Source organism: Somniosus microcephalus, unplaced genomic scaffold (genome assembly GCF_052327205.1).
Source record: "Somniosus microcephalus isolate GS21.2 unplaced genomic scaffold, FLI_Smic_1.0 unresolved_chr9, whole genome shotgun sequence".
Classification (NCBI taxonomy): domain Eukaryota; kingdom Metazoa; phylum Chordata; class Chondrichthyes; order Squaliformes; family Somniosidae; genus Somniosus; species Somniosus microcephalus.
Genome location: NW_028225187.1, coordinates 24,232,927 through 24,246,724, shown reverse-complemented (window position 1 = coordinate 24,246,724; position 13,798 = coordinate 24,232,927). Strand labels below are relative to the sequence as shown.

General features: G+C 43.5%; 1 protein-coding gene and 2 pseudogenes across 1 annotated transcript in view; 1 reads left to right on the top strand and 2 right to left on the bottom strand.

Moving 5' to 3' along the window:
- The window catches only part of LOC147084933 (uncharacterized), a 44,403-nt gene extending 37,325 nt beyond the window's left edge, over positions 1-7,078 (bottom strand). Inside the window, exons 1-2 of the mRNA XM_085979378.1 lie at positions 6,772-7,078; positions 4,762-5,058 (exon numbers count right to left, since the gene is read on the bottom strand). Of these exons, the coding sequence (XP_085835504.1) occupies positions 4,762-5,058; positions 6,772-7,078 (604 nt within the window). The remainder of the gene's footprint in view (positions 1-4,761; positions 5,059-6,771) is intronic.
- Positions 7,079-9,847: 2,769 nt separating this feature from the next.
- LOC147084932 (histone H3-like) lies at positions 9,848-10,392 on the top strand (annotated as a pseudogene).
- Positions 10,393-12,573: 2,181 nt separating this feature from the next.
- LOC147084931 (histone H2B-like) lies at positions 12,574-12,948 on the bottom strand (annotated as a pseudogene).
- Positions 12,949-13,798: the final 850 nt, after the last annotated feature.

The window sequence follows — 13,798 nt, the reverse complement described above, 5'->3', positions numbered from 1 at the left end:
TGTGTTTGTGTATCTGTGTGTGTCTGTGCATGACGTTATGCGTATCTGTATCTGTGTGTGTGTGTGTGTATCTGTGTTTGTGTATCTGTGTGTGTGTCTGTGCATGACGTTATTTGCATCTGTGTATGTATCTGTGTTTGTGTATCTGTGTGTGTGTCTGTGCATGATGTTATTCGTATCTGTATCTGTGTGTTTGTGTGCATCTGTGTTTGTGTATCTGTGTGTGTGTGTCTGTGCATTACGTTATGTGTGTGTGTGTGTGTGTGTGTGTGTGTGTGTGTGTGTGTGGTATCTTAAATCATGATGCTTTTGCATTGGCTGACAATCTTCAGCATTCTGAGTCATGACAAAATTTGTACCAGTAATGGCATTTCAAAAATAAAGATTTATTAATCCAATACGTTAATCTCACATATTGATCACATCTATTAACCATATTTAAGAAAAACAGAATGAAATCAGTTAAGTGAACTTACAGAAGGAACACAAATTGAATGCAACTGGACAACCTGCCAATTATTGCAAAAGTAATTCTGTTAATTCCGATAGGAAGCCAGTAAAATTAACCATTAATATATTGTAATGAATTAAGCGCATTATATAAAATATGTTAAAACATCATTTGAATACAACTTCATGTTACGTGTTTTGTCTTCTGTTTGATATGAATGATAGAAGAGACTTCCATTCATATAAAAACAGTGAGGTTGCTAATGATAGTCTGAAAACACATTGTACAAAATAACGTCCCTGTTGCTATAAAGACAAATAAACGATGGCTATTCCAAAAGCGAAATCGGAAACTTGCAGTTATCATTGATATACGTTTTTCTCATGGCCGAATTCAGTATGAAAAACCTACACCAGGTTAGATGTGAGAGGGGAGCGGAATCCTTAATTATTATGGGGAGTGCTTCCGATTTAGAATGATAACCGTCTAAATAAGAAAACAGTATAAAGTATCACATCATATGTTGCATCGTGGTTTCTTTACGTTCTCAAAACGTGGCCTCTGCGTTGAAGGTAGGATTCATTTCATTTAAGTTGGCGGCAGCTGTTAACAAACTGGCATGTCCTGCGAATTTCAGAACAAAAGTTGTTGTATTCCATGAGACAGGTTAGATCATGATGCTCAATTTACCGATCGCTATCATTGATTCATTTCAATGTAAGTTCTGTTAACCAATCATTACACAAGCCGGGTACACAGAAGTCTCATTGGAGTCGAGGTTCAGCTTGGACGGTCGGCCTCCTGCTACACACGCTGCTCAATATTCAATTCCATTAGTGTCAATGGAATTAAATATCAGTAGCGGGGCGTGGAATGAGCAACCATTCCAGTAACTCCCTCTTCCGCTACCACCCGGGACAGATTTCTACCCGGATAAACTTAGAATTTCACTTTTTATAAATTTAGGATTGATCTTTATCTCTCTCCCTTTCTCTTTCTTTCCTCCCTCTTTGTGATGCCGCATATGATTTCTTTGTGTTCTTTATCTGAGGAAGGATATTCTTGCCATGGAAGGAGTTCAGCGAAGTTTCACCAGGCTGATACCTGGGATGGCAGGAATGACGTATGAGGAGAGATTAGATCGATTGGGCTTGTACTCTCTGGAGTTTAGAAGAATGAGAGGGAATCTCATCGAAACTTATAAAATTCTAACAGGACTAGACAGACTAGAAGCTGGAAGGATGTTCCCGATGGTCGGGGAGTCCAGAACCAGTGGTCACAATCTAAGGATAAGGGGTAGGACATTTAGGACAGAAATTAGGAGGAATTTCTTCACCCAGAAAGTGGTGAACCTGTGGAATTCTCTACCACAGAAGGCAGTAGAGGCCAATTCATTAAATATATCCAAGAAGGAGTTGGATATATTTCTTAAGGCTAAAGGGGTCAAGGGGTATGGGGAGAAAGCAGGGACAGGGTACTGAATTTGGATGATCAGCCATGATTGCATTGAATGGCAGAGCAGGCTCGAGGGGCCGAATGGCCTACTCCTGCCTCTATCTTCTATGTTTCTATGTTTGGGGCTTACTAGCAAGTTGACTGGAGTCGGCCGGGAGTTTATTATTCCCCATTGTAGAAATACATATAATCATGATTTAACACAATGTGTATATCAAACACATGTGGTTGTGTCATCATAGCAATGAAACACTTGGTCTGTTTAAGTTGAAGATAGTTCAATGATGATAAATTCTTTACTTTACCTTTTCTTTTCTGGTTCCTAATGGCGGTCGCTACAGCGACTGCTCCAACACCACCACCGCAATCAAACAAATATTGCGAACCATCATGTCAATCGTTGATTTGGCTGTGAAATAACAAGCAGCTGCATTAGACAGATAGGTTCGTGACTGAATTTTACCACTAACTCATTTTACATTCAGTTACTTTTCGCAATGCTTGAGATCTAACAGGTCTTCGAAGATTGGTTTCGCATTAAACGGCACTTTAAATAAACTCAACCGCAGCAAATGTGAAGCCCTCGTGTTTAATGGGGATTGGCAGAATGGACTCGCTATTGGCTGAGAGGGAGGAGGTGGAGAGCAGTGGTGAATGGCTGTTTTTCAGAATGCAGGGATGTATAAATCGGTGTTCCCTAGAGTTGATATTAGGACCATTGCTCTTTCTGATATATATTAATGAACTGCACGGTGTATCGGCTGAATAATTGCCAAGTTCGCAAATGACACAAAGCATAGAAATATAGTGAGCAGTGAGGAGCATAGTAGCAGACTTTAGGAGGAAAGAGAAAGAATGGTGAATTGGGCAGAACAATGGTAGATATATTTGATGCAGAGATTTGTGAAGTGATGCATTTTAGCAGGGAAAAAAATGAGGAGCCGCAGAATAGTCTCAATGGAAAACATTTACACGGGGTGCGGGAACAGAGAGAACTGTCCATTCACATATACACATTTTTGATGGTCGCAGGACAAGTTGAGAAGGCTGCGAAAAATGTATCCGGGACACGTTGGTTTCAAAATAGAGGCAAAAACAAGGAAGTTATGGTAAAGCTTTATATATCACTCCTTACGCCTCAGCTAGAGTATTGTGTACTATTATGTTCACCACACTCTAGAAAGAATGTCACGGCCTTGAAGCAGGTACAGAAGAGATATACCAGAATTAGGGAATTCAGTCATGTGGAGAGACTAGAAAAGCTGGGATTGCTCTCCTTCGAGGAAAGATTAAGAAGAGATTTGTTCAAAATTATGAGGGTTTTTTATAGAGTACATAGGGAGCAATTGTTTCCACTAGCAGGAGCGTTGTTAAGCAAAAGCTGCAGATTTTAATTTATTTGTCAAAAAAAACAGAGGAAGGGTGAGGAGGTTTTTTTTTAACTCAGCGATTTATGATCTGGACTGCAATGCCTGAAAAAGTGGCATAAGCATCTTCGACAGTAACTTGCAGGGCTAAGGGGAAGGAGTAGGGGAGTTGGACTATCTGGAGAGCTCTTTCAGAGCGCTAGCACAGGCACCATGGGCCGAATAGCCTCCTTCTGGGCTGCATGATTCAACGAATATTAGCTGTGCTGAATTTTCTTCGATGTGAATATTTTTTGTCAGAAACAACCTGATGGTATTTATATTCCGTAATAGTTTTAGAAGGGCGTACAATGGTTCTTATTAATACACAAACCGCATTAAACTATTTTTGGCATTTACCAGCGCTCAGTTTTTGTGAATTCTTCATGGTCTATCAATATTTCCTCCTCGCAAGACGAAGAGTGAAATCAGAATTCGGGAGATTTACCAAAAGGGGGGAGCGGATCGGCTGACCGTTATACACGCAACTCATTTTACTTTCTATTTGGGATTTATTGGAACTCCTGGCACAGGTGAACAACGGGCGACATTGAATTAGCCATTGAATGTGCAACTCTCCCGATTTTAAATTCCATCACCTTCAGTGGAGAGGGAAATCCGGTGTGGTTTATAATGGGGTTCTATTTCAATACTGCACATTCTGCGCCATCAGCAAACTGTAAGGTTCACCTATTAAATTCAATGGGAACTAAATTCGGGCCGGGTGTATAACAGGTGACGTATCCGCACCTGCCCTCTTTTCACCCTTGCCATTGAATCCCCCGTCTCCCAGTTGAGGCCTTGCTCAAATTGTTTACTGTCCAAGGAGCGCCCTCGTGTACTTCGTGAAATGTGATTATTATTCTTGTTCCGGTTGTTCAAAGGACAGTGGCCAATGCTCAGTGCCTCCTTGTTTGAACCCACTGAGACACTGGGTGAAGCTGCACCCATTTGTGTTGTTCATTGTTTGATAAAAATATCTTCCTGGACCTTACTCTTACCTTTTCTATATCGATGGTGGAATCACATTTGGGAAGTAAGAGCGAATATTACACATGCTGGGACAAATTTTCAACATAATTGTTTAGGAGGTAATTTGGTGTCGCATATTGTCTGTACTTGATAGAACCCAGCAATTTACATTCAATTTCGAGCGGTTTTATAAGTGGAAGCCGATGTGATTCCGCAGGTGTTCCAACCCCGCACATGTGGAACTTCACCACCTCGAATCTAGGTCAAGGGCTACATACGATTAAACTACATTTTACCCACAGATCTCTTGGGTCTAATGCACCTTTCTTTCTTTCCATGTGTTATTTGTCTGTTTGTCAGGATGAACTGATTCATTTATACAGTGTGGCTCCAGAAATCTCACAATGTATTTACTGCCACGAGCCCTGTAGTCAATCATTACCTTTACCCACATGTCACTGTATAAATCGCTCTCACCCTTTACAGTCACCTGCACAAGTTGACTGATAGCTGATGTTAACACTGTTCCATTGACCATTGCTTTATAGCGATAGGAGTAGGCTCCTTCATCATCCTGAGTCACATTGGTGAAGGTGATGGTGACAGAATGATCCTCTGCTGACACAGTCCGGGAGGCAGAGAAATTGGCATCGCCAGCTCTCTGCAAGAAGAATATGATGCTGCGATAGACAGTCCATCTGGTGCAGGTAATAGAGACGTTTCCACCGATTTCAACATTTCCTGAATGTGTAGATATAACTGGTTTAAAAATCTCTGAAAAGAAAACGTATTGAGGGAAGTTGACTAAATTTCATATGCTGGAGGCATTGCCATCAATTCAGTGTAGAGTTGCACGAAGTACAATTGAGCAAGTTGCTGATGATATGATTGAGTCGTTAGAAGTCAATATTTTTTGGGTGATAAATTGGACTCGGATGGTGGTGAAAACCGGACGGTGTCGGATCGGCCGCCCGCTCTATGTAGCGACAGATATTCAGTTCACTTGACAGCATATTACTCGGTGGCTGAATTGAATATTAGGCGCAGCATATCCCAGGCCACTAATGTGCTACCATCAGTTTTACAACCACGCTCCCTACCCCCTGCCCCGCCATGACCAATTCCATCACAGTCATTCTTCGCACTTCGTCTTCACGTTTGTCATTAATGTGCTAAATGTTAGATCCATTTCAGTTTCAGCGTGTTTTGGAAAATGATGAGGGGAACCAATATCTAGGGAGCTAAGTAACAAATTGTCCCGATAGAAAGTGAAGTTGTTGACATTGATCTGGTCGGAATCGGAACAGGTAATGGGAGCTGAATCTCCATTCATATACTCACCCGGCTGGTGGTACAAAGAAACACTGGTGATCATCTTTTGTCCTGGAACAGGAGATAAAAAATAATAGATTTGAAAGAATTTATATTCGTATCACAACATAAATCACAGCTTTCTCATTATACATAAAGTCAATGGAGGGAAAAGCAGGCTTGCAAGTATTACAGGCGGCCAATGGACATCACCCAATTTACACCATCGCAGAAATGTAAAACTAGCTCTGTTATCATGGGCCACAATTACAGAGATATGCGCCAGAACTCTCAACTTCCCTAGGGGCGTAAAACGGCGATTTCCAATCATCATTCCGTCATACCCACCGCCCGCCCCACATTATTTTATTTTCCATTGAAGAAATTGCAAAGCAAAAGCGAGCGGGATATATAACGGGCAGCATTCCCATATTGCCCATGTTATCCAGCTGAAGTTGAGGCAGCCACACACAGGCAGCCAACATCAATAGAGACGCCAACGGCATCATTCAGATGCTTTGCTATTTATTTTGTCTAGCAATTCTTATATCACATTACTGGTTTTTAGCCTGCTGCCTTAGCTCGGGTTAATTCATTATAAATTTCTTTCCTGAAGATGTTGCTGTACTAAATCATATCGGGTGTAACACAAAACATGAGCAATGCAATCGGCCTCCCATTATACGCACCGGGGTGTGGAACAGGCAGACGAAGCGATGCCGCCCACTGTAGCATTGCTGCCCAGGAGGAAGTTCTACCCCATAAAGACACAGCAGGAGAACAAGCCTAGAGGTCGCTACAATTTAACGTGGTAACTCCGTAAAAGCATATTTTTGCGGTGAAATTTGTGTTTTGCGGAAGCAACAAAATGGTGGGAATTAATTGGTCGCCCCTTTTGCACACTGCCCAGTTTCAATTTCCACAGAGAGTTGAGCACACACAATAAGATTTTTACCAGTTATCAGAGCCAAGTTTTACAGGTAGATATTCAGTTCCATTGCGGTCAATCAATGTCAACATCAGGCGGGACCAAAAACGTGCGGCAGATTGGATAGCGCCCATTTGTGCACCAGCCCAAGAGCAATATCTACTTTTCTTCAACTGAAGGTGTTGCTGATCTCTGGAAGCCGTTATACAAAATTGGAATGGCATAAAATATCAGAAAGTATAACTCACTTTGGACAGTCACAGCATCACTGGGAATAGAGTTAATCCGGCGTCCGGGCACTTGTTTCTCATAAAGGCATTTGGAGCATCCGTCACTATTGTTATTTACATTTATTATTGAGTTAGTAAACGATTGTTGTTCCTTGTATATTTCATTGGATGTATTGTCAACCGGCCACCTGAGTAACCACTGAAGCTGACCGAAAGTGTAACCATTGGCAGCATCGCAGATAATGATGAGTTCTTCTCTGACCAGATATACCGGATAACTGGGCCTTGTTGGAGGAGGTGGGGGGTCTGAAACGACAGAATTCATTGCTGATGTTACACTCAGGCTCTGAATGATGAATGGGCAAATTAACATTGCATTAACACATATGATCTGGTGCGCGTTCAGTGTCACAATGTTGCTGCTGTGTTAGAACAAATGTAAATTTCATTACATAAAGGACAGAAAATAACAGGTTTCTGTCAAAGTTTGTTTTATAATAAACGGACCAACACAATTATAATAATATACACCAGTGAATATCACACACTTATTTTACAAACTATCGTTGTATTCCTTGGTATTTAGATGATTAAGATGTGACTTTATTGAACTTTTCAAGATATTATGGGTAACATAGGGTCCTAAATTTAAATAAAGGAAACTGCGAAGATCTGAGGCTGGAGTTGGGTAGGATTGATTGGGGAATGTCACTCAAAGGGTTGACGGTGGATAGGCAATGGCAAACATTCAAAGACCGCATGGAAGAACTACAGAATTTGTTCCTCACAGTTTGGCATGAAAATAAAACAAAAAAGGTGACTCAACCGTGGCTAAGAAGGGAAATTAGTGATAGCATAAGATCCAAGGAGAGGACATATAAATTGGCCAGAAAAAGCAGTAAACCTGAGGATTGGGAGCAGTTTACGATTCAACAAAGGAGGACAAAGGGATTAATTAAGAAAGGGAAAATAGAATATGAGAGTAAGCTTGCGGTTACATAAAAACTGAATGTAAATGCTTTTATAGATATGTGAAGTGAAAAAGATTGGCGAAGTCCAGCGTAGGTCCCTTGCAGTCAAAATCAGGGGAATTGATAATGGGGAACAAAGAAATGGCAGACCAATTAAATACATATTTTGTTTCGGTCTTCACAAAGGAGGACACAAATAACCTCCCAGAGATGTCGGGAAACATACAGTCTGATGAAAGGGAGGAACTGAAAGAAATCGGTATTTGTAGGGAAATGTTGTTCGGGAAATTGATGGGATTGAAGGCCAATAAATTCCCAGTGCCTGATAATCTACCTGCTTAGGGTACTTAAGGAAGTGGCCCTAGAAATAGTTGATGCTTTGCTGATCATCTTCCAGCATTCGATGGAATCTGGAACAGTACCCATGGATTGGAGGGTAGCTAATTTTATCCCACTATTCAAAAAAGGTGGTAGAGAGAAAACAGGGAATTACAGACCGGTAAGCTTGATATCGGTAGTGGGGAAAATGCTAGAGTCCATTATAAAAGATGTAATAGCAGAGCACTTGGAAAACAGCGACTGGATCGGACAAAGTCAACATGGATATACAAAAGGTAAATCGTGCTTGACTAATCTACTGGAATTTTTTGAGGATGCAACTGGTAAAATAGATAAGGGAGAACAAGTGGATGTGGTGTATTTGAAATTTCAGAAGGCTTTCGACAAGGTCCCGCATAAGAGATTAGCGTGTAAATTTAAGGCACATGGGATTGGGGGCAAGGTATTGACTTGGATAGAGAACGGGTTGGCAGACAGAAAGCACAGAGTTGGAATAAACGGCTCTTTTTCCGAGTGGAAGGCAGTGACTAGTGGGGCAATGCAGGGATTATTCCTTGGGCACAAGAAATTCACAATATATTTTAATGATCTAGACAAGGGAACTAGATGTAATATCTCCAAATTTGCAGATGACACAAAGCTGGGTGGGCGTGTGTGCTGTGAGGAGGATGCCGAGACTCTCCAGGATGATTTGGACAGGTTGGGTGATTGGGCAAAAGCATGGCAGATGCAATATAACGTGGATAAAAGCGAGGTTATCCACTTTGGTGGCAAAAATAGGAAGGCAGATTATTATCTGAATGTCAATAGATTGGGAGAATGGGAAGTGCAACGAGACCTGGGCGTCCTTGTGCACCAGTCGCTGAAGGTAAGCATGCAGGTGCAGCAGGCAGTTAAGCAGGCAAATGGCATGTTGGTCTTCGTAGCGAGAGGGTTTGTGCACAGGAACAAGGATGTCTTGCTGCAGTTGTACAGGGCCTTAGTGAGACCACATCTTGAGTATTGTGTGCAGTTTTGATCGCCTTATCTGAGGAAGAATGTTCTTGCCATGGAGGGGGTGCAGCGAAGATTCACCAGCCTGATACCTGGGATGGCAGGAATGAAGTATGAGGAGAGTTTGGGTCGATTGGAGTTTAGAAGAATGAGAGAGGATCTCATTGAAACTTATAAAATTCTAACAGGACTAGACAGACTAGATGCAGTAAGGATGTTCCCGATGGCGGGGGTGTCAATAACCAGGGGTCACAGTCTAATGGGTAAGCCATTTAGGACAGAGATGAGGAGGAATTTCTTCACCCAGTGAGTGGTGAACCTGTGGAATTCTCTACCACAGAAGGCAGTGGAGGCCAATTCATTAAAAATATTCAAGAACGAGTTGGATATATTTCTTAAGGCTAAAGGGATCAAGGGATATGGAGAGAAGGCAGGGACAGGGTACTGAGTTTGAATGATCAGCCATGATCTCATTGAATGGCGGAGCAGGTTCGAGGGGCCGAATGGCCTACTCCTGCTCCTATCTTTTATGCATCTATGAAAACGCTTATTTCCTTCACTAAAATTGGCGGGCATTTTGAAATGGGCGATGAATCCCAGCTCAGCCAATCGGGGACTGAGTTTCTAGCATTTCATTGATTGGTCAGAGTTGGGTTTAAACAGCCTGGCTTTCGGTCTGCAGCCAATCAGTGCTCGGGGCGGTCCATCACTGAGTATAACAAGGCGGACACACTGCAGATTCCGCATTGACAGTCCCTTTGTTCCAGATTTTGCTGAGATCAGTTGAGAAAATGGCCAGGACCAATGAGACAGCGCGCAAATCGACCGGACGGAAAGCTCCTCACAAACAGCTGGCGAAAAAAGGGGCCCGGAAGAGCGCTCCAGCCACGGGCGGAGTGAAGAAGTCCCATTGCTACAGACCTGGCACTGTGGCTCTGAGGGAGATCCGCCACTACCAGAAATCCACCGAGCTGCTGATCCGCAAACTGCCCTTCCAGCGCTTGGTGTGTGAGATCGCTCAGGACTTCAAGACCGACCTGCGCTTCCAGAGCTCGGCCGTCATGGCCCTGCAGGAGGCCGGCGAGGCTTACCTGGTGGGAATCTTTGAGGACACCAATCTGTGTGCCATCCACGCTAAGCGAGTCACCATCATGATCAAAGGCATCCAGCTGGCCCGCCGCATCCACAGGGAGCGCACCTGAACTCCCCCTGCCCGGCTCCAGACTTTAGCACCAAATGCAACAACGGCTCTTTTATGAGCCACCAAATCAGCAAGGGAAAGTGCTGCAATCTGTGCAAAGCAAATTGGCCTGCACACACCGTGCAGGTCTTGTAGTGTTACCTTAACTGGGGATTTACAAATTGGGGGCAGTGAATATCTGATGGAGTGTTTATGATCTCGGTTGAAATGTGAGTGAGCTGCCCAGTCAACTCAATGAACTCGCACAGTGTGAGTCGGAAACTTTAATTGGCAGTTCTGATTGTGAATTGATACAACTCCACATATCGGGATAGATCCGCGCGAAAGAGAGAACGAGGTGTCTGAATATTGAATCTCACCTTTAAAATCAGCTCTTAATGCGGGACAGGTGGGAGCTTTAGTTACTATTTGAAATATTTTAAATTAACCAAAGCTGCAATTCTGGTTCGATCCTGTCTGCTAATTAAAAGGGGAAATGTTTGTATGGTTCTGGATGTACATATTTCTCCCTTTGGAATTATTGTCCCAATAAGGAACAGTAAGCCCAGCAACCGCTCACTCACTTTATACTCGGTTCTTAACATCCGTTCATATTCGGCTCTCCCAACAACGTGTTCATTGAGTGTCGGTCTCACGTTCGTGTCCGTGTGTTTTGTTTTACTCTGAAGCCAGTCCTTCTTTATATCGATTCACTGATCAGAATATTCTCTCACAGCATGCCCGCTGCACTGTTTGTAGATCTAGATTTCTACATGTTCCACAGTCAGTGTCCTGTTTATAACCGAAAATGGCTAAATAGTAAGCAACCCTTTCCCAGATGCAGTGGGTGGCTCTGAAAAGAGCCTTTGGGTTATTAGATTGAATCCTGTCCACTTTACTTGCTCTTGGAGCTGGCAGTGCTGGTTTTCTTGGGTAGCAGCACCGCCTGGATATTAGGCAGCACCCCGCCCTGAGCGATGGTCACCTTTCCCAGCAGCTTGTTGAGCTCCTCGTCGTTGCGGATGGCCAGCTGCAGGTGTCTGGGGATGATGCGGGTCTTCTTGTTGTCGCGGACCGCGTTGCCGGCCAGCTCCAGGATTTCAGTGGTCAGATACTCGAGCATAGCAGCCATGTAGACTGGGGCTCTGGCACCCACACGCTCAGCGTAGTTGCCCTTTCGCAGGAGCATGTGATAACGGCCCACAGGGAACTGCAATCCGGCCCGGGATGAGCGAGACTTGGCCCTGGCCCGAGCATTACCGCTGGTTTTTCCTCTTCCATACATTTCCACAATACACTCGTTCAGAGAAAGAATGAAAATCTCCTCCCACATCTGCCCTTCTTATAGCTTCTGGAGGAATGCAGATAGCGTACTTGTGATTGGTCGCTCTATGGTCAACTTCATTGGTGTTTTTTGGTGACCAATCACAGTCTGTTTTTTCCTGCCATTGAAAAGTGTGTGGAAATAACTGCCTCAACAGTCATACCGCCAACCCTTTTTTAATTTCAAAAAGACCGCCAATATTTTCCTAAACCAACGAATTAAGTTAATAAATTGACTATCAGCCAAAGATTTCTGGACATTTTTTTATTCCTTTTGTCTTATTCCAACTCTCCCTTGCAAATTCTAGGCTGTTACAATTAGGATTAATTTCGGGTTCAAGTTCAAACTGTATCGGGCGGGCATCAGTTTGCATTGATTCTGTAACGGGACACATTCCATCTCAATCTTTGTGAGGTTTCACAGATTATCGATCGATCATTTGCACAGGCGCTGCTGCGGGAGTGAAACCAGAACTGGGAGTCCTGCTGTGAGAAGAGAAGAGGGCCAGAGGGTTCAAACTGCCCCCTTTCTGGTCTCTGTATGAACCCCCATTCTGCGTTGTAACACTGCAGGTATCCCCGGGTTAACAAAAGGATTGACTCCCAACTGGCTTTACAAAAACATTGAAAAGGCCTTGAAAGAGAACGAGGTGACTAAAATCCGAATCTCATCCCTAGAACAAGCTTTTAATTCATCCTGTCTGACAGCAAAAGGAAAGAGCGAGCAGGGATCGTGTTTATAATTTACTGGGCAGGAAATTCAACAGTGACTCTCAGGTCGAAACGGATAATGGAACTGCTTATCTGAGAATTCCCAACTAAAGCTGCAGCTGGAAATTCAAAAATTGTTCTCAAAAACATTTGATCAGCAAATAATTATAGTAAACTGAGGAAAAACACAGCCAATTGCGTCGAAAGGAACACGCGTTTGTGTAGCTCTTTCGGAGAGGTTGTGGGAGGCTCTTAAAAGAGCCGTTGTGTTTTGGGTTTGTTCTTTCAGGACAGCATGGAGTTTTACTTGGAGCTGGTGTATTTGGTCACCGCCTTTGTCCCTTCCAACATGGCGTGCTTGGCCAGCTCCCCGGGCAGCAACAGGCACACGGCGGTCTGGATCTCCCAGGAGCTCATGGTGTGCCACTTGTTGTAAAGGGCCAGGCGGGAAGCCTCACCTGCAAAATGCTCGAAAATATCGTTCACAAACGAGTTCATGACGCTCATGGCCTTGGAGGAGATGCCGGTGTCGGGGTGAAACTGCTTCATCACTTTGTAGATATAGATGGGATAACTCTTCTTCCTCGACTTTCTGCGTTTCTTGCCGCTTTACGCTGCCGCTTTCTTCACCATTATCTTGGCACCCTTCTTGGCAGCGGATTTCTTATCATCAACCATCGTCTCGTTCAGGATCAGGAAACAATTGAAGAGAACAATGCTCCGAGCTCGTATTATATAGGCAGCCCCACAATCCATCCGCAGAGCTATGCTAATGAGGGATGGGTGAAGGCAAGGATTGCGATTGGTTTATTGGCAACGTTGTCAATTTACTTTGTTCTCTATCTCTCCGATTGTCTTCTTTACGCATCCAATCAGATTCTGCGTTCACCACAATCTCATAACTGGAATGCCATCACGTATTAAAACCCCTTCCATATTTATACTGTCCTCTAATCCCGTTTCTATTCTGCTCCCTCAAACCTGTTCAACGACGACCGGCGTTAAGTTGAAGATTATTTGTGGTTTTTTCCTCTGCATATATATTTGTGTGTGTAAAGAATCTTAACAGCCAACGCGCAGTAGTGATTGTTGATCTAGATTTCTAAATGTTCGACAGACACGGATATATACGAGTCATCTCAGATCAGGACATTTCCAGGGCATCCACTGTAAAGTTTTAATATAAGACTAACTCTAGGACAATTGCGATCAATTGATCAACAGTAACCAGCCCTTTCAGATACAGTGGGTGGGTCTGAAAAAGCCTTTGGGTTATTCGATTAAATATTGTCCGCTTTACTTGCTCTTGGAGCTGGCAGTGCTGGTTTTCTTGGGCAGTAGAACAGCCTGGATATTAGACAGCACCCCGCCCTGAGCGATGGTCATCTTTCCCAGCGGTTTGTTGAGCTCTTCATCGTTGTGGATGGCCAGCTGCAGGTGTCTGGGGAGGATGCAGGTCTTCTTGTCGCAGGCCGTGATGCCGGCCAGCTCCAGGATTTCAGTGGTCAGATACTCGAGCACAGCAGCC